Here is a 24,685-nt window from a genome sequence, read left to right as displayed (position 1 = left end):
ATGTTATGGCCTTCGCCGTCCATCCAAAATACAGCGGAAGGGCTTGTGTTTTTTGGATGGTGTGAAATCACTTGTAAAAAAAGTCACTATCACTACACGTGTGTTTGACAGCACATTTGGCAGTACATTTAGAAGATCTATGGTTTACTGAGCAGGACAAACAAAAATAAACAAATAAAAAAGACACTAATGGACATGTTAACACTTTGAGCGTCACTCACGGCTTTTCTCGGGTTTACGACCCGACCATTGAATGCCACGTCACGGCTATTCTCGGGTGTTTATTTTTTATTTTTTTATTAGCGATCTGAAATCATATTGCATCACGCGAGCCTACCGTTGGAGATCCAGGGACCGCCGGCGATCAGATGTGAAAAAAGCGCCCCCTATCGTCTCCCAGATGGTAAATCACCCTTTTGGAATGGACTCAATGAAAGTGAATGGGAGAACGGATTTCTGACTCCACATTTTACTTCTCACTGATGCAGCCGGGGTCTACCAGAGTTCATTCTGGAGCCTCTGAGCCACGGCGAATATGGGTTATACTGTACACACGATGGATCAATACATTTATCGATTTTTTTCTAATGGTGATCGGAAATTGGAATAAACCATTTGGATACCATCTGACCTCAGGTAAGGAATCTATGTTATCAGTGTTAGGATAATCAGACTCGTTTTCACAGAGATATAAGCGTTTATGTGATATGTGATAGCTGTTTTGACTGTAAAAGCCATGAGGAAATAACAGCAGCGATTATCAGCGCACGGCACGAGCGTGCGTGCGCACACATACTATCGATCATCTAGCGTTTATTTGAAAACGATTCATAAATAGGCCGACAAATGACAACGTTCTGGAATATTCCAGTAAAAGGCGTTTATCATAGAATGGGTTGTTTTCCCCCGGAAAACGGGTGATTTTCAAAATGCTATCAAACGGAAATTAAGCGATAAAAATACAATCTGCCTTGCCAATGTTGACTGGAAAATGAGTCTTTGATAAGCGACGGGCAGATTAGACACATAGCCATAATTTAAAACATAGATTAGGCGATATTAACGTTAACATTGGCCGTGGACCGTGGCATTCAAGGGGGTAAAAAGGAAAACACGGCCGGCGCTCAAAGTGTTAAGAGTCACTAAATGGGTTTTTCTACAGAGGGTTTTCAAGGAGGGGGGGGGGGGGTTGAGGTATGAGATATGGAAAAGGAAGAAAGAATTACCAACGTCATTTTGACCTGCAGCAGCAGTCATAATTTCCCTCAGATCCTAAGTCTGTAAAATATGCGACAACATACAGTACAAAAAACAGCAGCAACAACATGTAGCCTTCAAGCACCATGTAATACAGTTTGGGGCCTCAGCAGCACACCCATGTATTGTCAGAGCAAAACATTCCATCGAGTCCTTCCTTGGCGGTTATGACCGCTATCATTGGCTTGGTAATCTGACCAGAAGCTTGACATTGTATTTAAAAGGTATAATCTGTAATGTCATCAAGCAGCGACCTCCAGGCAAAATATGACAACATGGTAGTGCACTTTGGTTAAAATGTTTGCCTAATGTTTGGATTGGATTTCAGTGGGTGTAGGGGTTGCTACTGCTGGCCACACCTCAGGCTCTACCAAGAGAAATCTGGAGAAATTCATAGTATAATAAGTTACTGAACTCAAACCTACATGTCAGACCAAAAAAAAAGTAAACAAAGCGTAATACCAAGCGGGGCTCTTATGCCTAGAAATCGCCGTTTGACAGCATTACAGATTATAACTTTAAAAACAAACAAGAAATACTGTACCGACACACTGATGAAAATGTGGAACCGGAAGAGAGTGCAAATACACCTTACTGCCTTGACAGTTAAAAAAATTTTTTTGCATGGCCTCAGTATTTTACTTAAAATGTTATATATTTTTTTCATATCGTCCAAGTAGGTACAAGCTGAGAGGTTGGAACAACAAGAGGTAAGGAAAGAAAGAAGGGGGGGGGATCTGTGTACTGTCCTTTCATGTTCAACCATTTCAATGATTAACACCTGCCATCTTTAAACAAAGACAGGTCTGTGTGGATCTAACCGGTTATTTGCGGTGCAGTCATGATGTAAGCGTGTGGTTGTCTGTACCGTGTGTATTCACGCGTGTAGGTCATAGCTCCCTGATGTCTGAACACTGAATTACTACGTCAAACTTGACGGCAGACGTGATTTATGCACACGGTCCATTGTTAACAAAGGTGATAACATAATCCAGATGCCTTTATATTGCTGTGACTGACAGTGACAGGGTTCGAAATGTACACTAGTCAAGTCAACGCTTAAGTGTCGGCAAGGCTTTCAATTCTCTCATTGCAGGTAGCCAACCTGCGTTTGATCATTATATTCCATTTTGGGAAACTCCTTCGGCTTCCAAGACACTAAATTGACCAGTGAGTGACTCTTTCCACTTGTAGATGTGCTCCGCTTGAGGTGGCACATCAGTAACAATAATATACTACGAGTCAAAATCCAGAAAGAATAGCCTCATACCTCAAAGTGCCTCTCCATGCATGCAATGGCCGATTCTCTCATTGCAGGTAGCCAACCTGCGTTTGATCATTATATTCCATTTTGGGAAACTCCTTCGGCTTCCAAGACACTAAATTGACCAGTGAGTGACTCTTTCCACTTGTAGATGTGCTCCGCTTGAGGTGGCACATCAATAACAATAATATACTACGAGTCAAAATCCAGAAAGAATAGCCTCATACCTCAAAGTGCCTCTCCATGCATGCAATGGCCGATTCTCTCATTGCAGGTAGCCAACCTGCGTTTGATCATTATATTCCATTTTGGGAAACTCCTTCGGCTTCCAAGACACTAAATTGACCAGTGAGTGACTCTTTCCACTTGTAGATGTGCTCCGCTTGAGGTGGCACATCAATAACAATAATATACTATGAGTCAAAATCCAGAAAGAATAGCCTCATACCTCAAAGTGCCTCTCCATGCATGCAATGGCCGACTGTGCCATTTAGCATTTACATAGGCTTTCATTCCTTCCAGTCAGGTCTCCCTTAAATGCAAATTCTGATTTGCTCAAGCATTTCTAACAATGACACAAGTGAGATCACAATGAAGACGATCTGGACTCACAGTAAAAACTCTGTTTTGATTCAGACAACAACACATAAGACTAAAAGACTAAGTACAAAATACCATACAGCTGCAGCAATAGTGATGGCTCAATATAAGCAAGCTGCAGCATATGTGTAATCCAACAAAGTACAACCCCCCCTACACACAAAACATAGATCTGTGAGGTATAAGTTACACCTTTAAGAGGTTGCCTACTTTAGTTCTTGTGTGAGGAAATAGTTTTGACCCTCTTACCCTAAAGGACTAAATGAATAGCAACAAGGCTAACGGCAGAGATTTAATGGGATCCATGGTTTCATGAAGCCTGGCTCTGCTTAGACTAATTTAAGCTAATCATTATAATCTGGCTATAGGTGATATTGTGAGCTACAACATAGTCATTGATCTGGAGAAGTACATAGAAAAGCAACCTCATCGTCTGCAGTGGTTAATGTGTAGCTCAGTGGGTAGAACACGGCACCAAGATTAGGAGTTGATTTCCACCAGGGCTGGTCAACCATGTCAGAAATGTTCCCACTCATGCTACTGTAAGGCACATTAGACAAAAGCATCCACTAAGTGGAATATGAAAGATAAAAAGGACCCATGGAAAGGGCTGTTAATCTGTATTGAACAGCACAATAATGCTAAACTCTCATTTAAATGCGATTAAAAACGGGTGAGCTACGGCAGGTAACGCGTCTCAGTCCCGTCTTCACCTGCGTTTGACCAGCCCTCTGGCCCAGGGTTATTTTAGGAAGGGAGAGCGGCCCCACGTCACTATGTGTGCTATGGCTGTTAAGTCCCTCTCAGAGAGGATTAGCACCCGTCTTTAGCCGCCACAGCAGTGGCATGGCATGGACCCAGGCCTCCTAGGGAGCCCTCACTCAGGTCAAGAGTTGCTTTCAGACCAATGTTGATAAATGTTGTGCTTAAATTATATACATATTTTTTTATTATTATTATTATTATTTTTTTTAATTGTATTACTTATTCTGTCTGGGTATTACATTATTTTCTTTATTGGCTGCATGCAATATTGATGATACCAGTGACACATCTTTTACTTAAAGGATATGCTGTATTTTCTTTAACCTGGACCCTCATTTTTCATTTGGAGTCTGAGCTGACTGATGGGGATTAAAATCTACGTTTTGACCCAGTATTGAGCGAGCTATCTTAACCCATTCCCTGCCACCACTTTGATCATCTTATACCATTCTCTGCCAGTACTGTAAGTCTATGGAGATGTTCACCTTCTTTGCAGGGCTATAACTTTTTAAATTGTATTGCTAAATTGACATTACTATGGCCCATTCAACATCGATTACCTATCGTTCAGGATGTAGGAACGTTTTACTTTTTCATTCACACGAAAATACAGTCTAGAGTATAAATATGTTTTTATCGTTTTCTGCAGTATTTCCCAGAACGTGAGATATAGGCACAAATGCATAATTATATTAGATCATCAAATGCAGTTTGATACCGATCGACGCTATATTAAAAATTTCAACTGTACATGGTCCTAAGGGTTATGACTGATCATGCGCGGGTGAACGGAGGGGGGGGGGGGGGGGGGCGTTTATAATTCCGTGATAGTCGTTAGATGCTTCATGTAGTATGGGTGATATATTGATCAGAGCAGTTTGTATCGAAAATGATAAACAAAAACGCTGATGAGAGTGGAGCAAACAGATCCCAGTTATGTGGTGGGGATCTAGGCGATCCATTTCCGGTTTGTATATTACTAATACACATAATGTAGATTTGATTTGAAGTCTTTATTTCGAACATGCAATGAATACAACAAACAATAACAAAAAGCAAAACAACTCAATCTGCATGTTCGAAAAGGAGTAGGAAGAAGTATACACTTATTTAATCCTACCCCTTTTCCACTACTCAAATGAGTGTACTATTTTAAACATAAAAAAGAAAAAAAAAAGATATATATACCGGTATGCAAAACAAAAACTATGTATAAAAGAAAATAAAATAGAACAAAATAAAAATGTAAACACCCGTGAATATCAAGTCCCTTCCTCATCCCTGTACCTTGTGAACATAATTTCCGTATACATCAGTTTGAATTGTCTCATGTTTGGACATTGCTTTAGCACCACATTTAGACTGTTCCACAGTTTCACTCCACATATAGAGATGCAGTGTTTTCTCATGGTAGTGCGTACGTTTAGCACCTTTAAATTGTGTTCTCCCCTCAGATTATAACCCCCCTCCCTATCAAAGAACAATTCTTGAATGTTTCTTGGAAGTGCATGACTTTTTGCTTTATACATTAATTGTGCCGTTTTAAATTCCACAAGATCATTTAACTTCAATGTCTTTGACTCCAAAAACAATATGTTAGTGTGATCACGATAACCTGCAATGTGAACTATCCTTATGGCCCTTTTTTAGAGTATAAAAAGTGGTTGTAGTGTAGACTTCTAATTGTTTCCCCAGACTTCAGCACAGTAATTTAAATATGGTAAAACTAGTGAACAGTAGAGAATGTAGAGTGATTTTCTATCCAGAATGTGCTTTACTTTACTCATGACTGAAATGCTTCGTGAGAGTTTAGATTGGACATGTTTTATGTGAGGTTTCCAACAGATTATTAGATTATTGAGTTATGGCAAAGATCCATATCCACGGTGTGTGTATCGAGTCCCGGGACGCTAAAACGAGTGGCCGGACGGAATTAGGGGACGGACCGAGCTGCAACGGGCATTTCCGGTTTGGCAACTCGCCGATCAGCCACCAGGTGGCAGTATTGAAGCGTTGCAGAGTTGTGCTGAGTCCATCAGCATCTGACAAGGCTCCGTGAGTGGAATATGAATACCATGGCGAAAATATGAAATTATGATCAGAATCACGTCGTACGCCGTTATTGGCAGAATTCGCATGAACTTGAAACCCGTCATACGACGTTATTGGCGGGAAAAGGGTTAAGCCAGCTGATGCGAACTTGGCTGCAATCTAATGTATTGTGTATGTTTTTTGGCACCGACAGGACTGTCATGAGACGAGTCTAAAGAATCTCGATTGATATCGATCCACTTCTAACCCCTGACCAGAAGTCTCGCTTTCTGTAAACCCTGCAACGGACGGGACAGTCGTTGCATGAAACAGGAGAAAAGACGACATTAGAATAAGCTAGCTTGCTCAATACTGGAACAATTTAAAAAATACTGGAGTTATCCTTTAGACTATCGTCTTGGTGCGGTCATTGTGGGCCTTGCACTCTTTATTGACTGCTTACCATGTTGGAGATTAAAAAAGAACGTCTACTGTCGCACATATTTTAAAAAGGTCATTCCGCATAAGAGTTTATGCTAAATGCCTTAAAAAAAATTCAGTTGCTATTGCATGTACTTATTTGTGTTTCATTACACGTATGTGTACATGCTTCAACTGTTTCGCCTGTTTTATAGCAAGACTACTATCACCGACATCTAAGAAGAGAGATCCCCCCTTGAACGGCCCTTCTAAGGTTTCTCCCCTCCACATTGCCTGTGGTGCTTTTTTCCTATTGCTAGGTTTTTAGTGAGTTTTTCCTTACCTTCGCGTGGGGTATGTCTGGGAGTGTTGCATTCATTTAATTTACATTCCATTTAGGATTTTCTGGTATTTTTGTCTTTGTTTTTCTGATGATGTGATGTTTCTTCTTGACTTGTTTAAATAAGATGTGTCCGGCCCATGGGGATATTAACGTGTGTTGTCGGACCTTACAAATGAATGTGATTTTATTTGATTTAGGGGAGAATTGGGGTGTGGAGAGGGTGCACTAAATCAGTGAGCGGTTACTGTAAACGGCGGAGAGGGTCACTCACTTGTGTTCAACCAGAACTAGGTTAAATATGTAATTACAAACAAAGTCTTATCTACCGCTTTATTCACGTTATCAACCTTGGACGTTTATCTACCTAATAAAAACAGCACCTTGATACCGACCAAAGCACTGGGAACGGAAGTGTGGCGGTTATCATACTAGGGTTTTTTGTATGACACACATAAAACAGAAACAAAGAAATACGTTGTACACAGAAAAAACAAACAAAGTGTTGTTGATTTTACCTTGATCAGTGAAGTACAGACGATAGCGCCGGCGTTCACCATGGGGTTGTGAGGTTTATCTGTGGAAAGGACAAAGATTAAACACAAATGAACACGCTGCGAGGGATCTTGACTCCAGGTGTAAACATTCAGCCGTGCTCCTTGAGGTGCATGGTTTGTTGTCTACAGACAGATCCAACAGTGAGCGCGAACATGGATGTGGTCAAGTCAAAATACATTTTCATATGGAAAGAGAGACCACTGGATATCCTTTCCTACTTCTCCTGAGACAGGTTTCAGATCATTTCCTCAATTATTAAACATATGATAACAGGAACCTCAATATTAACATTATGATAACAGGAACCTCAATATTAACATAACAAGAACTGCGTTTAATAACGCTATGTCAGAACTCTAAGATAAAACAACTCTATTTGCTGCCTTTTCCACAAATTGTATATTAAGCTCTCACTAATAGACAAATGTGGTTTATCTCAGTCATTTTTTGTCCATTGACCCCAAAGGAATTGCCTATTAGTAAGAAAGTTATGGCCTTTGATGAGCACATGGATAAGATACGGTATCTCCAGGATGTTTCTGTTTACAGTTTCACGTCGACGTGGTGGACAGAAGAGGCTGGGTGAAGTCCGACTTTGAAAACATACGGCTTTGTAATGGCTTCAAACAGCGACCTCTAGGCAAAAGAGCTCTGCTTGGTATTGAGCCTGAGATGCCTAGTGCTATTTTTGGTAGAGCTTTGATATTTGATGTTAGGCAGCGATAGTCATAAACACAACTAGATAGGGTTATAATGACTGCATTGGTAGTTACAACAAATAGTTGCAAAGGTTAAGTGGCCATGATGGTTTTTCTTTTACGGAGACCGGTGTTCAATCTGTGTTCAGTCTGTATGTGATATATGGTCATAGTTGGGCCTTAATCACCCACGACTCTCCAAAAGCCTGGGAATAGCCTGCAAGGACAACTATTACATCACCTGACCCCATGCTTCCGCACTGACGTACAATCTATTTGGTCAAAAACCAAAAGGGCTATCCTGGCTCCTCCACAAGGCCATTCTCAGAAGAGGGTCAGAGTAACGGTGTTGTCAAACAGGCGAGCGTTTATTGGTAGTCAAGCCATGGCCTATACAAGCTTGCAGATATAAATACAGTACCAGTCAAATGTTTACTTTGGACACAACTTCCCATTGAACTTGAAAATGTGGTTCATCTTAGTCATTCACACGAGGCCTTTGATAAGCACATGATGGATAAGATACGGTATCTCCAGGATGTTTCCGTTTACAGTTTCACTTTGACTGGTTGACAGAAGAGGCTGGGTGAAGTCAGACCTTGAAAACATGCGTTCCATCAACATGCGGTTTCGTAATGCTTCAAACAGTAACCTCTAGGCAAAAGAGCCCTGCTTGGTATTGCACTGTTGAGCCCGAGATGTGGCCAGCAATAGCAAGCCCTCTATTGGCCAAGCGGTTCTGCTCGTCTAATGTCACAAGTCCATTTGCTTGAGATGTTATTGAAATGTATTGAGTTGCCAAAGTATCACGCAACAGTAGCACTAACCAGTCAGAACGAAGATTACATTTTTTTAATTAAAATATCTGGGTCTGTACTGCTAAATAAATACCACAAAAGTCTCACCATCCTCATCCAAGAAGAGCTTGTTAAAGCGCAAACCGCTGGGTTCCTTCCCTATGAAGCTGTGCACGTACTCCGTGTTGTGGTCGTGCACAGCGATGGCGTACTTCAGAGGCTTCACACAGGACTGCAGACAGAAGGGGACTTTGGTGTCGCCCACGGTGTGTCTGAGGGAAGGTGGACAGAGACGGTTACAACACCAAGGAGGGACACTCCGGTACTACTTCTCAATGCAGATAACCATTACCAAATACTCAACAAAAAATTCTCAAACTAGAATGTTACTGTACATGCGGACTCCAAGTGTGGGAGTCGTATATAGTAGGTGTAACTGAGGGGTACAATTCCCTGACTGTATTGATAAGTATGGTATCATTAAACCACTACCGCTTTATGTACTTTAATTACTGGCCATACAGTACATGATATATAAATATGATTAACACTTCCCACAATGAATCGGTTCCACACAAAGGTGTAATAAAGTATTTATTGCAGCAAAAGGTACATAATATACTTCTGTGTATTTTACTTTGGATGCGCTTATAAGGCAAAGGAATGTGCGTAGGCAAATCAATAATGAATGTCCATTCTCTGGTTACGCAGGAGGTAATTATACAACCTGAATCTTAGGGAATTATATCTATGGTACACTAGTAATATATAGCGGGAGATACTGGAAGGGTCCCCCCGGTTGTAAGCCAGCAGGGGTAGAGGATCTGTCGGTAGTAGAGAGTCTGGTCAACGATGACTAAGGAGACTCCAAGTACAGGAGACGGTGCAATAGCCTCTTGATCCACAGACGAATACAGCTGTTCTCCGTAGACTGTAGCTCCACAGTGAAGAAAGCTAGCCGGCCTCAGGCTCTCTGAGGCGCAGACTCGACTTGGCTCCTCACAGGGTAAATCCCACACGTGTAGGCGTCAGCGATTCTCCGCTCCATAAATCACAGGACCAAAACAAATATAATCCAGCCGCAAAGGGCTATGTAGTCGTCGGGTAGATTAATCCAGTGTACATGTCCACACGGTTCTCGTCTAGGTCTCCTCGGGTGAAAGCGCCATGAAAGCAGCCCAGCCTGGATAAGCACTCTAGCTGGTACGAGGAAGCGTTGGTGATGCTGGTCACTGTAGAACTTTAGCCGCACGATACACTATACACAAATAGACTATTACTGACTTAATAGAAATATGTCGCACTCGACGGTATAGCGCCAAACTCTGACAATTCAGGTATTAATTCGCACGCGGTCTCAATGCTCTATTTGGGGCCAAACAGGCCATACTTCACCGCACGGAGTTTGGTGGGTGAGGCTTCAACTTATTGGGTAACTCTACTTCTGTATTCACCTGCGCCATATTTATATGCACGGCGAACAATCTAGTGCCAACCTCATTTCTGTCTCGTATCCCTGGGCAAGGCCGGGCATGCACAGACATGTCTTGACGGTGGCTTTGAACCTGACTCTGGAGGCACGGCTCTGGCGCCTGTGGACCGCTGTCCAATAGGAGAATGAAATATTATGGTCTGTAATAGGCTAAAGGGATATTCCGTGTATATGTACAAGGAATATACAAGGGATATCAAACGATATACAAATACTATGCAATATATATCAATCAATAAATATATATATTCGGTTTAATCTGATCCTTTGTAACAGTAGGGATGTCCGATATTACCGGCCTACCGATATTAACGGCCGATATTGGCATTAAAATGTGGTATCGGAAAATATCAGTATCGGTTTTCAATTTTTTAACATTTCTATAACCTTTATTTATTCAGATTTTATTTATTGTCAAAAGTATGCATAATGTTACGTTAATTCCACAACAAGAGATATGTAATGTTAATTACCTGAAATTATTCAGTTTTTTGGGGGGGGGGGGGACCCTGCATATATCGGTATCGGTTGATATCGGTATCGGAAATTAAGAGTTGGACAATATCGGTATATCGGTATCGGTAAAAAAGCCAATATCGAGCATCCCTAGTATATAGATATATACAATTTGGACAATCTCTGGTGATGGCAAGAACTGCTATGGTACTTTAAGCCTGGTATTTGGCCCGTTATCCGTTATCTCTTAAACCTAGGGTCATCTTGAGCACTACAGTTATATGTTCCTAACAGGTTGGAAAGGGGACAGACAACACTTTCAAACCAAGTAACGCTAGTTATTCTGAATATCTGTACTACTAAATTCTGACATGTTGGCTTTTGGAATCAGATTTCAGTATTAAGAAAAATTGGCTTAGTTGTTCCTCGTCCTTAGGACTTATTCATGTGGAACCAACTTTGGCTTCTTGCCATTTTGGCAATATAAGAAATCAACCTACTCACTACTGCTGCACTTGTCCGATTCCTAAAACCCTAATCTAATCAAAACGAATACTTTAACCTGGTATTTGCTTGGTATCGAATACCAGTGCCTCAAACAAGGTAATTTGGAGTCCTACACATACTTACTGTAATAATTAACATAAGTACAAAACTTCACAACCACAGAAAAAAACAGAACTAATCTGTATTTTGTAATGTAAACACTATGGGAGTATGATAAACATAGCCTTCAGATATGACATCTTCGTTTATCAACATCCACCTTATTTATTTAAATTCATACGGTGTCTTTTAATTATCAAAAAGACTGCACCTCCCCCTCCCTCCCGTGCTTCTATGACACCTGCATTTCCCCAGGGGGATTAATAAAGGAACATTTTATCTCAGAGATTTAGGCTGCAGGAAATCATAAAACACAAGACTATTGTAGGTGGGTGGCAAGGCATTACTACAGGATAACAAACAAAAACCCTCCATTCTGTTCCAATGAATGAATGAATGAATGTTGCATTTATATAGCGCTTTTCTTGACATTCAAAGTGCTTTACAATGTAGGGTGGCCTCCTTCACCACCACTGTTATCTTTATGGCTCCCTCAGTTAAACAAACACAGCCAACATATAACCACAGAGTGGAATTCCACAGTGTCTGTCAGTAGATATAGTCGAATCTTAATACATATCTTTTTTTAATAATAATCCAACATGCAATCCAAAATGACGCACAGCAATTGGATTAACATGTGATCGGCATCATCCGGCCCTGCTGCTAATGCCTCCTGCCGTCTTACCTCTGGCCATCCACCGTACACAGAGAGACGGCCCACAGGTCCGGGCTGAATTTGGCAAGCTGTGGAATATAGTCAGCAACCTGGGGAGAGAAGAAGATGGCCAGTTTAATCTGTGCAGAACCAGTGCAGGATAATGTTACACTGTTGACGTAGTTTATGGCTCATGTTTCAACAGGAAAACTGACACCAGGGACATTGAAAAGTATGTTACTGACACAGTAACACCACTGGCACAACACCTTAACCTGAGCTGAATATGTTGAATTCCAGGATCCTGTTGACAGGTGAACAACAGTATAATTGTGCCTCTGGCTCTATACCAGCCTCAAGACTACACTGTTGTGGGAACTTAAATAAATAAATACAATAGCTCCTTTCTCCATTTCATATCGGTTTCCTTTCCAGGAGCCAGCATCTCCATTATATTCCTGACAAATAACTTGCACCAACTACATGCATGCTTCATACTTACTGGACGTAATATATCATTAATATGTAATATGTCACAAGGAATAGGATGAATATATCAAATGTTACATGATGAATAGGATGAATATACCAAATGTTACATGATAAATAGGATGAATATACCAAATGTTACATGATAAATAGGATGAATATACCAAATGTTACATGATAAAATATTTAAAGTGGGAACTACTTTTTATCTTGCTAAATTATGTTTACGCGAGTTAATAGAGTTAATAATATAATGAGTCAAACTTCTGGAATCAATACAGATGAGACGTATAAATCTAGTGCAATCCGATGTGAAATTATACTGGTGTTATCCTTTTGCACTTGTAATCTCACATGAGATTAACATTTTGAGATCTGAACATTCTAATGATGGAATTCTGGACAAACATAAAAAGAAACATGTTTATATCTGAAAGGGTTAAGACTGGCTGGTAACTTCAGGCTTAACCCTGGGAATTCAGTGTCACCATGGTTCGCTTTTTATCTTCTGCTGCCCACTTGACCTGCTCCAGAGCCGGTTCTATTCCAGAGAGGTTCTGTTTGCAGGGCAAACTGTTTTATAAGAGACTACAAACCCACTGGCTTTCCCTGATAATTTTAATAGATGGATTATGTTTTTCTAATCAGCAGCTGACTGAAGACTCTGATGAAAGCAAGCCTTTTAGTTTTTTTTTATATTATGACATTTGCAAGCGTATACTTTCAATTTCACTTTGTCATATTAAAGGAATAATGCTAAAGATTGCCAGAATGCCATCATTTGTCACATCTAATCAATAATGTAACTGAATACACAGTTAGCTATGAATATTAATTCTACATGAAAGTCAAATCTTCTTGTTCCTTAGTGATTAGGCAGAGATGATATGCCCATCTGCTAGGGCTGACCCCTATTAATCGATTAGTCGACTAATCGGTCGAAAGGAGCCGTAGTCGACTGGCCAACCTCTTAGTCGAATATAATTAAAAAAGAAAAGAGGCCTAGAAGCGTGGCTAACGCTAATGGCACGCATACAAGAGGCTAACTGCCTACGAAAACAGGCACAGAGGCACTGAAAGAGGATTTCACCCATCTAATGAACACACTAGACTAGACAAATATCAAGATGTATCCATCAGTGGACCAATTGCATGCTTTTGCAGAGGACAAGAAGCCTTCAGTTGACTCCTTCAGACATTAAGCACCCTCCACAGCCCAAATGGAATGATACAATTATTTTTTTTTTAATTTAAAATAGTATATATATATTTTTTTTAGGTCGACCAATAGTCGACTAACGGCAAATTTTGGCCAATCCTAGTAGACCATCCAAATCCTTAGTCGGGGACAGCCCTACCATCTGCACACAGTGAGCAATTCATATATCCTTTCTAGTGACCGACACTTGGATTCTCCATTTAAATTCATCATGACTATTTAGCCTACAACATTGTGTTCATCTTGCACATTTCTACTGCAAGACAGGTTCATGTTTGAGAGTAGTCATCTGACATGAACATGAAAATCCTGAACTGACCAACAGAGTTGACTAACCACCATTGTGACACTGGTTATGCGTAACTGTGGTCATGAGGGTCAGTGGAGCCAGCTACCACAAAGATTCCCTGAACTTGTTGAACTCGTTTCCCAGTAGAGGCTCCTGCTCTACTAGGATCATGGATCATGCTTCACACACACACCTGTCCTCCAGACATCTTTTTGGCAACCTCGTACAGCTCATCGATATGGGAGGAGAAGGCCTGGAAGTCGGGGATGACAAACTTCTTGCGAAAGGCCTGAGTGAGCAGGACAATGTTGCTCTGGACACACCTGAGGGACAAACCACGGCAGAAGTTGTGTACTGTGGAACATTTAAAATATAAAGCGTTGTTAGTGTGTCTGCTGCTGTGCGACAGTTTGAGTGCATACATACACACACACACACACACTAGGGATGCACCGATACAATATTGATATCGGATATCGGTCCCGATATGAATGAATGAATGAAAACTTTATTTAACAGATTGCAGAATGGGTACAATACAGTACGGCTCAATACACACAATTGTTAAGGGGATGCAGACCAGAGAAAGACGTTTGTCTTGTTTACATCAGGGTCCCCCATTTTCATTTCATATTGACATTTAAGACACTCAACATTTATGGCATAGGGACATATAGATTTAGTACCGATACATTTGTGACATACCAGTATACGGTATTCAAATATACAGTACTGTTACTCATAGATCCTGACAGTATATACATATGATGGGGAGGGGACTGTACATTAGGAGGGGGTGGGTGGGTGGGTGGGAGAGAAATATACATATACGGCGGGGAGAGAATATATACATGCGGTGGGGAGGAGACTGTCTATTAGGAGGGGGTGGGGGTGGGGGGTTTGGACATTTACGGTGGCCAGTTTCGAATTGCAGCCTCCCGTAGGTGCTCTTTAAGAGCGGTTTTGAATGTGGGTAGGGATTCACATTCCTTTACAGCTTTGGGTAGGGCGTTCCACATTGATGTGGCATAATTGCTAAACGTGTTTAGTCCCTTGTTTGAGCCGAATCTGGGTTTAACATGATTTGTTGAGCTTCCTCTGGTGTTGTGGTCGTGGTATTCACTGACCTTTGGGAAGTATTTTGACATGTACATGACAAATAGCTAGATGGGGTATCGGAGATAATAAAAAATATATATATAATACTGGGGAAAATAGGATTACACCACAGATTTCTGACTTGTAAACTCCTATTGAATGCTTAGAAGGTGGTCAGAACCCACATCAACCATCAACTCAAAACAAGGTTTCTGTGCAAATGCCAATTCCAGGTTAATTTAGAAAGAGAGAGGCATATCTGCATCAGACCTGTGTACTAGGGAATGACGACGTGTTTTTTGGAATTTCCCCGTTCAGACTTGCCTTTTATCCACATAACATGTCATTGTTCTACCCGATCCGACGGTCATTTCCTACGAGCAGGAATGTATATTATGCAACATTTCTTTCAACACCAAGAGAATTCTAACAATCATTGCCTATGACACAATAGTGCATGACATGCAGCTTAGAAAGATCAACAACACTATGACTACATTTCCCACACATGACTTACAATGGCATATGATGCCAGGAAGGGGAATGCGGGTCTGTCATGGGGCTATCCCATGGCCTATAATGGTTGTCTGACAGTCTTAATTGGTTTAGCCCTGGTCCCCACATGTGGTCATACTACCAAACATTTAGCTTAGGCCTTTGGCATTGTTTGTATATTGTATGTAGGTATATTAGTAAAAACCCATGCACAGAAGATGAAAACATTCTGTTAAATGATAACATGTTATGTTTATTTAAATGATCAAATACCCTGTTTGTCTGTGCTCACACTTGATTGATTGATTGAAAATTGTATTAAATTGCAGAATGGGTACAATACAGTAAGGCTCAATACACAATTGTTAAGGGGATGCAGACCAGAAAAAGACTTTCGTCTTGTTTACATCATGGTGCCCCATTTTCAATTCATCATAACATATGACATACAGGTAGACAGTACCGTTACATAGACATTTATGACATACCAGATCTACAAATATACTGTACTGTTTAAGAGTACAAAAATAGTATATACATTTGAGTGGGAAGAAACTGTACATTGGAGGAGGTTGGGTAGGTGGGGTGGGAACTGTACATTGGAGGTGGTTGGGTGGGTGGGGTGGGGGGAAACTGTACATTGGAGGGGGTTGGGTTTGGACATTTACAGGGGCCAGTTTGGAATTGCAGTTTCCCGTAGGTGCTCTTTGAGAGTGGTTTTGAAAGTGGGTAGTGAATCACATTCCTTTACAGCTGTGGGTAGGGCGTTCCACATTGATGTGGCATAGTTGCGAAACGTGTTTAGTCCCTTGTTTGAGCCTAATTTGAGCCGGGTTCCTGGTAGAATCTCTAGCTGCCCAACCAGAACTGGCAGAGGCCAAAGCCTTTTCTGGAGGGGAGATTTGGAAGGTACAAAGTGTGGTAGAGTATGGGGGGGGGGGGGGTTCTTCATAATAGAAGGGAATAGATTATACAGTGCCCTAAACACTGTTTAGTGTTTCATAATGGTAGGTCATAACTGCTGCCCCTGCATCTCAGAGGTGGTTTTATCATGAACAAAATTATCAATCCTGAGTCTGACTTTGTTTCTCCGGAAGCTCATGCCTTCATAATTGTTGGTGCCTCGTCAGGGTGCCCCCTCTGTAAGTTCCTAGTTAGCTTTCCCTCTCTCTCTCTCTCTCAGCAGGCAGTCACGGGCTCTGCAACCACAAACTATCCAAAGCAGGATGTACTGTAACTTTCCAGAGGAACGTAATCCACCATGTGATCCATTCTCTCTCTCGATAATCTTGATGATGACACCATTCTACGGCGTAGGCAGCAAAAAAATTAAACTGCATTATCTGCCAAATCAGTCTTTTTCAGTTTGATTTGAGCAGGTTTTCAGAATGAGAACAACACTGCTTTGTTTTTCTGTCCTGTTCTCATGTTGTGCCGACTACTAAAAATTGGCGAAATAAGTGGACTATAACCAGTTGCGGCTCCCATGGTTTGCCTTTTTCTTTTTGTAGAAAAATATCTCCCAGGTTGCCCACTCCTGCACTAGCCATCCTGCTACAAAGCGTGAATGGCTGAAGCTGCCAACCAAATGCAGACCAAAAAAGCACCCCTCCAAAACTAGAAATGTCACCCACCTCACGTAGTCTGGCGCACAGTGAGTGTCTCCATTATCTTTAGAACCTGGCCAGACCTGGCTGGGACTGTGGCATCATCATGGTTTAGCTTGTGTACCACAGTTGGTGATGTGAATTTTGAAAGGTTGCCTAGCAACCAGAGAGTTTACAAGAAACGCAATGGAGACACAAATCCAACCATACCATGCTGGACCATGACTAGCCCCAGCCAGGCTGAACATAGCTAATGTAGACACGGCCTAGGCTATGTGGAGGGTAACACTGTGCGTCTCTTAACACCTCTAAAAGGAAGATGTGGCTTGGAAGAACAGATGTAGACTCACTTCTTAAACAGATGTCTGTCCAGCATGACGCCATCGGTTGTGTTTTTGAGGGTCTCTTTGAGGGTGTCCATGGTTTCCTTCAGCCGAGGGTCTCCAGTGCGTAGCCCGGTAGTTTTAAGTGCCTGAGAAAAGCAGCCATGTGAGAAGCACCGAAAGGGGAAACAAGAATCTCATTTGTGAGGTGCTTTCAGAAACAAAGACGACAACGGAGACCATACAGCTGTGAAATGTTCCTCATAACTCCATCTAGGGCTGCACAATTTGTCTCCCTAACAATTGAGATCACTATTCTCTCTCACGATTTAAATTTCTCTCAATAAAAACATTTATTGCACTCTTTCTTAAACAGACAACATAATATATATCAAAGTGCTCGACTTAAACTTAAAAGTATCTTGTAACATACAAAAAAGTTGACATTTGACAAGCGCTCCATCAAATGACCACTCGGTTCTGACCTTTGTCCCGACTCTAGTGTCAGAATGTTATGAAGTGGACGGCCATTTTGGATAATACGCTGTTTTTACCCGGTACACACATTACAAAAACATTTCTACAAAACTAATTTTCCGTGGGATTTTTATAAACTTTGGACTGTATGACCATAAGACTTCAGGCTATGGAACTGTTGTGTTGTCCAGCTGCTACCTCTCATCTAGAACCCAAAAACAGGAATCTGGCGACAAGTCAACACAAAAGTAAGAAAATATATTGAATGTTGAATTGAATAATAGCGTGTTTTGCTTTACATCGTATAAGTGTGATTGATATCTTCCATCTTCTATCGATTCCTAGGGTTAAAAAGAAATCCGCCGGCCACAGAGCCTTTGTCTACCGCGCTCCCTACCTGTGGAACAAATTACCTGCCGTCGTCAGGGGCGCCTGCTCTGTCGAAGCTTTTAAATCCCTGCTTAAGACCCATCTTTTCTCGCTCTCCTTCAACCTACCCTGATCTCACCTGGTCGGGGACTGACCTTTAGATTAATCTGTCTAGTTTAGTTAGGATGTCTATTTTCTCCCATCTCTGCTTTTCCACAGTACTACAAACATGATACAAACATGAGAACTCTCTAACCCCCCCCCCCCCCCCCCGTCCGTCCGTCCGTCATCTCTCTGAGTGCCTGTTGTCTCGTAGTGCTGACCAAGGTGATGGATGTCTCGGGGTCTTGGCCAAGATTGCAGAGACTGCTCTACATGCACCACCGAGGCCACGGATCAGCTCCTTACAGTCTTCTGTCCGTGGTCTGTCAACATGGTCTGTGGTCTGTCAACGTGGTTTCATTGCTGGGTTAAGTAATTCTATTCTATTCACATAATATGCTTACTTCATATATCTACTCTATTCACATATATGCTTACCACTTGTATCTATTGCTATGTCCGCCCACTACAATCACGCAAGCTGTCTAACGCCTGTCCCGTCTCCCTGTGAGTTGCTGTCCCGGAGTGCTGACCGGAGTGTCGGACGTCCCGTGATGAAGGCCGGGAGGATGCGACCCTCTCTGCGTGCCCTCCTGTCTCCCCGTCTCCGGCGGTCTCGTAGTGGTGACCGGAGTGCTGGACGTCCCGCGATGATGTCAGGGAGGTTGTGACCCTCTCTGCGCCGCCCCCTATCTCCCTGTCTCCGGCTGTCTCGGAGCGATGACCGGAGTGTTGAACGTCCCGTGATTAAGACGGGGAGGACACAACCCTCTTTGCGCCGCCCATGTGCCTCAAATAGATTCGCTATCAGCTCTATCTTTAATCTTTCAAAATGTTCAGTTGCTATCGCTATCAGCTCTATCTTTAATTTTTCAAAATGTTCAGGTGCTATTGCATGCACTCATCTGTGTTTCACTACACACATGAGTGCATGCTTACCAACTGTTAGTCTGCAACACTACTATCACCGACATCTAAGAAGGGAGATCCCCCCTTGAATGGCCCTTCTAAGGTTTCTCTCCTCCACACTGCCTGTGGTGCATTTTTCCCTATTGTTAGGTTTTAGTGAGTTTTTCCTTACCTTCGCGTGGGGTATGTCTGGGAGTGCTTGCATTCATTCATTTATTTGCATTTATTTTTAAATTTGTTGGACCTTATGGTGTTCTCGTTTTATTCTTGACTTATTTATGTTTCTTCTTGACTTGTTTAAAGAAGACGTGTCCGGCCCATGGGGACATTAACGTGTGTTGTCGGGCCTTACAAATAAATTTGATTTGATATCGCAACTGGGATTGTTCAGAAGCAATAAGTCAACGCGTGAATGCAGCATGATGTGAATGCATAGGGGAATAGGAGTGAGTGTTTTAATGCAACTGATCTCCATTTTGACGCAAATACAAATACATCAGAATCGTCGTCATATAGAAATGAGATCCCGACCCATACGTCTATGAATCGAGATTGTGATATTTTTGCAATTAATCGTGCAGCTCTAAATCCATCAGTTGCATAACTTACGGTGATAAACTTGTGGGCGGGGATCTTCTCTTGGCCTTCTGCGATTGTGTAGAAGAGCAAATCCTCCAGGCTGGGAAGAATGCCTGCATTCCTTCGCCTAGGTAGGTGCAGACAGAGACACAGCGGTGTAAGACAGCAGCCCCTCCATCAGTGTTAAATGATCATTCAAGTTATTTACACCTTATTCTTCAATCATTGGCGTCACAATGATTGATCACAACTTCATCACAACATGCTAATTTGGTGGTACAATGGATACTATTTGGGTGAAATCATTATGATAAAATAAATAGGGTCTAGGTAAAAAATATATATATTATCCTTTAAAAAAGGAACAGCGAATTATCTACTATAATGTAAACAAAATGTATATAATGACAGCACTGCTTATTAGCCATCTGAGAGCACCACAGGCAGAGAGAGAGGGTGTTAGCAGGCAGTGTGTCTAGAACTTGACCTTGACCTTATTATGGCCAAATCATACATATATGGATAGGGAAAATGCTCCTCTTTCCAATGGCAGGGTTGAATCTGGATTTAGTCATTTCCTTGCGCTTTTACGATAATTAGAATTTTTTTGATAAATTCGTATTTCCGATAAATCGTATAAAACATCGGTAAAAATGAAAATATACACTTTGACTACCGTTGCCACTTTGCCGACCTCTAGTGGCTCGGGTGTGCATTTCTTTTAATACAATATATAGATAGAATTAAAGCCCTATTTGTTGCCTGTCGATTGCCCTTTCAGGTGACAAAATCCGTTCAGCAGTTCTCGAGTTACATGCCGATATGTGAGGCGTGCCCCAAAGTACGCAAAAGTACACATTACCACCCCCGACTCCCGGGGCTCTAGCTCAGTCAATCATTTGGCGATCTCGAAAATCTTTGCACAGGGTTGTAGCCAATGAGTGTGGCTTTCCAATGATACCCCATGATATGATAATTGGGGATCTAATATGGTCTCTATTGATCGATTTATGATAAAGAAAAGCAGGCTCAACAGGTTAATATCAACATTGCCGTTGATATAGTGATCTGGGTCAAATAGCTGTGGTCAAAGACAGCGCGTCACATAGGAACGAGGAGAGGGGCGGGCCTGTCATTTGCTATGCCGAGATGATAATGATGATGAATATTATAAATGTGAGTTTCTTGCAGTGTAAGTTAGAACAGGATGCAAGGCTGATACGAGCAGACGTGGAGAGAGAGAGACTAGAGGGTGGTGGGAGGGGCCTCCCCTCCCCCCCCCTCCTATGCCTCGAGGAGGCTAGCTTCGGCTAACAAAGAAGGGTTTTGGCTAACGACGAGGCCTCAGCCACCATTGGACTAACAGCAGAAGAGACGATAGAATAATGAATTTAGTGTTCCATCAAAGACTTTTCAAGGACAATACGAAATGGGTAACATCTGAGGCTTTTGTTTATGTAATAAACAACGTGTTCCGAGAAAAGTAACATGTCTGATGGTGTGAATTATTATGATTACGGATTGCATTAAAGGGGAATGACCACGATGTACAGCCAGCATGAGAAGACGTCGGAGAAATAAACGCAGAAACTACACGGGCCAACAGATGAAGAAGTGATAAGGGGCTGATTGTGGTTTGCCAGAATCCAACAAAGTGCTACTGTAGGATTGCCCACTTAAAAAGGTAATTTCACCGAAAAACAAATGACGATTTTGCACATAATCTCACACATCAAAAAATTCTAAACAGTTTTGCACACATTCATTTAGTTCGCCAGTTATTGAAAGTAAATTATATAAGACATGGTATATCTATTTGATGGTGCTGTAATTAACACAACACAAGGATTCAATGACCTCGATGACATCACTGGTGGCCATATTCAAACTAATTTACTCTCGATAACTGTCGAACTAAAGGAATGTGTGCAAAACTGAGTTTTTGGATGTGTGTGAGATTATGTGCAAAATAAATCAGCATTGTTTAGTGAAGTGCCCCTTTAATAGCTGCTGCAATAAAGATGTGTTGCCACTTGTGTGTTCTGGGCAGTGTGAATGAAAAGCTCATCAGGAAGCAGTCAATAGTCTTATCACGTTAGTGAGGGATTTCAAAGGCCAGTGCCTGCGATTAGAAATATTGAATGGAACCTGAATAGGGTGCTTGACACACAGGTGGGTGTATGTTCAAGAAGGTGTTCAAGAAGGTGCTATCTGATGACTGTGTTAAAGTGGAGATGAAGCAGTGAACAATGTGATCCTAGTTTGTTTGTTGTGTACCTTGTGTAAGACAGGGTCCTATAATAAAATGTGAAATCCTGCTTATTTGTCTGAAAAATCAAATATAATTTCCCTGTTTTCGCCATGGGCGTCGCCATTTTGTTGCTGACGTCACGGTGTTGGTTTGGTGTATACACTGCTGATTAGCTGCATAGTAAACATGGACTGTCGGGTCAGTCAAATGTTGCCTACCAAACAACGGGACCACAGCGATTCTTTTTGTATTGCTCCTGGCTGTTCTAACAAATTTTACCGTGTGAAAGAGAGAGGAAAGTTGGTTAATTTCCACAAACTACCAGTGAAAAAAAGTGTTGTTGGCACGTTGGCTCAGGCTGGCTGCACTCAGGCGGCGCGATCAGCCTGTTGGACAGGGAATGAAGATCTCCAGCGAACACTTCATTGCCTCGGATTATGTTGTTGTGGGTGGGAGGTTTGTCCAGAATACCACTAATCAGCTGAAGCCTGATGCGGTTCCCTCGGTCTTCGACAGACAGACCGGGCCCGGCGCACCGGGCGCAGGCAGTTCAGCGTCGGGAGCATTTAGCCTGCAGGCTACCTAGCTCCAGGTACCAGCGTCAGCTCCCGGAGCGATGGCTAGCTAAGCCAGGTACCAGCATCAGCTCCCGGAGCGATGGCTAGTTAGGCCCCGTTTAGACGGAACCGCTAGCAGGTGAATCCGCAAAATCTTTTTTTCAGATGTGCCTTTCGTTTATACGGAAACAGCGTTTTTACCGGGTGAAACCGTAAAAAAGTGAGACCACCTTCCAGGGTGGAATTCCTAGAAACGGTAAACCTTTGCGCTCTCGTCTAAACTGTCAAACCGCATAAAACGATGACGAAAGGGTCGTCAAGGCTCTCGTCGCGCCTACTGCTTACATCACAGGCATGCGCCAGTAGCCTAGAAGCGTAAACAAAGCATGTCTGATTCTATCCATGGCGATCACCTGAAGGCTACATTGGCAGTACTTTTAAATACACAAGAATCTGTCCCGCGGCTATCACAACTATTATGACTGGACCCCCACTGTCTGTGAGTGACTCTGCTTTGGTCCAATCACATTCCCCACCCACACTCTGCGAATCAGAGGCAGAGTAGGGCGGGTCTTCACAGCACGTCATGTGACATATGCGCCAATCGTGTGACAGCGGGGCCCCGTTGTCTCGAGTTGTTACAGCCTCGTCTGCACGGAGAATTCCACCCCAAAACGACTTTTGCGGTTTCTGTTCAGACTTCCATCCCAAAACGCTCGTCTAAACGTAGCATTAGTTAGCAACACCAGCCGGGTACCAGCGTTAGCTCCGGGAGCTGACGCTGGTACCTGGCTTAGCTAGCCATCGCTCCCGGAGCTAACGCTGGTACCCGGCTGGTGCTGCTAACTAACTAGCCATCGCTCCGGGAGCCGACGCTGGTACCTGGCTTAGCTAGCCATCGCTCCCGGAGCCAACGCTGGTACCCGGCTGGTGCTGCTCCAGTTCAACCAGCCGAGCGACGGGACCATTTAGCCTGCTGGCTACCTAGCTCCAGGTACCAGCGTTAGCTCCGGGAGCGATGGCTAGTTAGTTAGCAGCACCAGCCGGGTACCAGCGTTAGCTCCGGGAGCGATGGCTAGCTAAGCCAGGTACCAGCGTCAGCTCCCGGAGCGATGGCTAGTTAGTTAGCAGCAATCGAATCGAATATTCATTTTGTAAAAAAAGAAAAAAAATGAATTATATTTTTTTTTTTATAAAATGCATTTTTTTTTAATGCAAACACTTATTTAATTCCTTTTTATATTTAGAGGCAGCCTAATTTTCATAGCCTAATTGATCAAAAAGATGCACATGGTACCGTTTGTTTGTTTATTAAAGCCGGTTGATAGGCCAATGCAATGCTGTTATTATAGGCTAAAGGCCTCTGCATGCTACAGAAACTTCAGAGCAACTGCAACACAACATCGGCGCGATTTCAGCGCGGTTGTTTTAGAGGGTCTTGTAGACTGTGTTGCTTGGACGTTGCGTACATGTCCCTCAAATCTAACCTAAACAACCGTTGCGTTGATATTGCGTAGCAGTGATTGGTTGGTTAGCGAATGGGGGCGGGGCTGTCATAGAATAATATTAGTCCCGCAGAGAATATCATCCTCCATTGTTGTTTCCAGCGTTGACGCTAAATAATTAGCGTCACATAGCTCGCCTTTTTCTGAAAACCCAAGCACATAGTTCCATAGCATACGCCTTCAGTTGATCATGACAAATCCTCTCTTACCTTGACGATTAAAAAGCCTCCATAATTTAGTAAATAAAGCTGTAGCCAGCCAGCTAGCATTGGGTCTATTCAAAATGCTATCCACATTAGCTACATAGCTAACCAAGTAAATACAATGGTATCCGTCCTGAGGTAACGTTAAATACAACGTTTGCTAGTCGAAATGACTGGACACACACAGGGACAAGTTAAACATCAATCAATTAATTTATTCCAATAGGTAGTTTGAGCTGCATGTGAGCCGAGGTCCTCTCCATTGGAAACT

The 24,685-nt window shown here is 42.3% G+C and overlaps 1 protein-coding gene across 3 annotated transcripts in view; it reads right to left on the bottom strand.

The window, feature by feature from the left end:
* LOC311224637 (glutaminase kidney isoform, mitochondrial-like) overlaps positions 1-24,685 on the bottom strand; it is a 133,264-nt gene that overhangs the window by 55,076 nt on the left and 53,503 nt on the right. For all 3 annotated transcript variants that reach the window (XM_084309703.1, XM_084309704.1, XM_084309705.1), the window contains exons 2-7: positions 19,929-20,025; positions 17,490-17,611; positions 14,133-14,262; positions 11,973-12,052; positions 8,839-9,002; positions 7,196-7,254 (exon numbers count right to left, since the gene is read on the bottom strand). In XM_084309703.1, the coding sequence (XP_084165829.1) occupies positions 7,196-7,254; positions 8,839-9,002; positions 11,973-12,052; positions 14,133-14,262; positions 17,490-17,611; positions 19,929-20,025 (652 nt within the window). The remainder of the gene's footprint in view (positions 1-7,195; positions 7,255-8,838; positions 9,003-11,972; positions 12,053-14,132; positions 14,263-17,489; positions 17,612-19,928; positions 20,026-24,685) is intronic.

The sequence above is a fragment of the Notolepis coatsorum genome, assembly GCF_963971535.1.
Source record: "Notolepis coatsorum genome assembly, chromosome: 3".
In the NCBI taxonomy this organism is placed as follows: domain Eukaryota; kingdom Metazoa; phylum Chordata; class Actinopteri; order Aulopiformes; family Paralepididae; genus Notolepis; species Notolepis coatsorum.
This window is presented reverse-complemented; position numbering and strand designations above follow the sequence as displayed.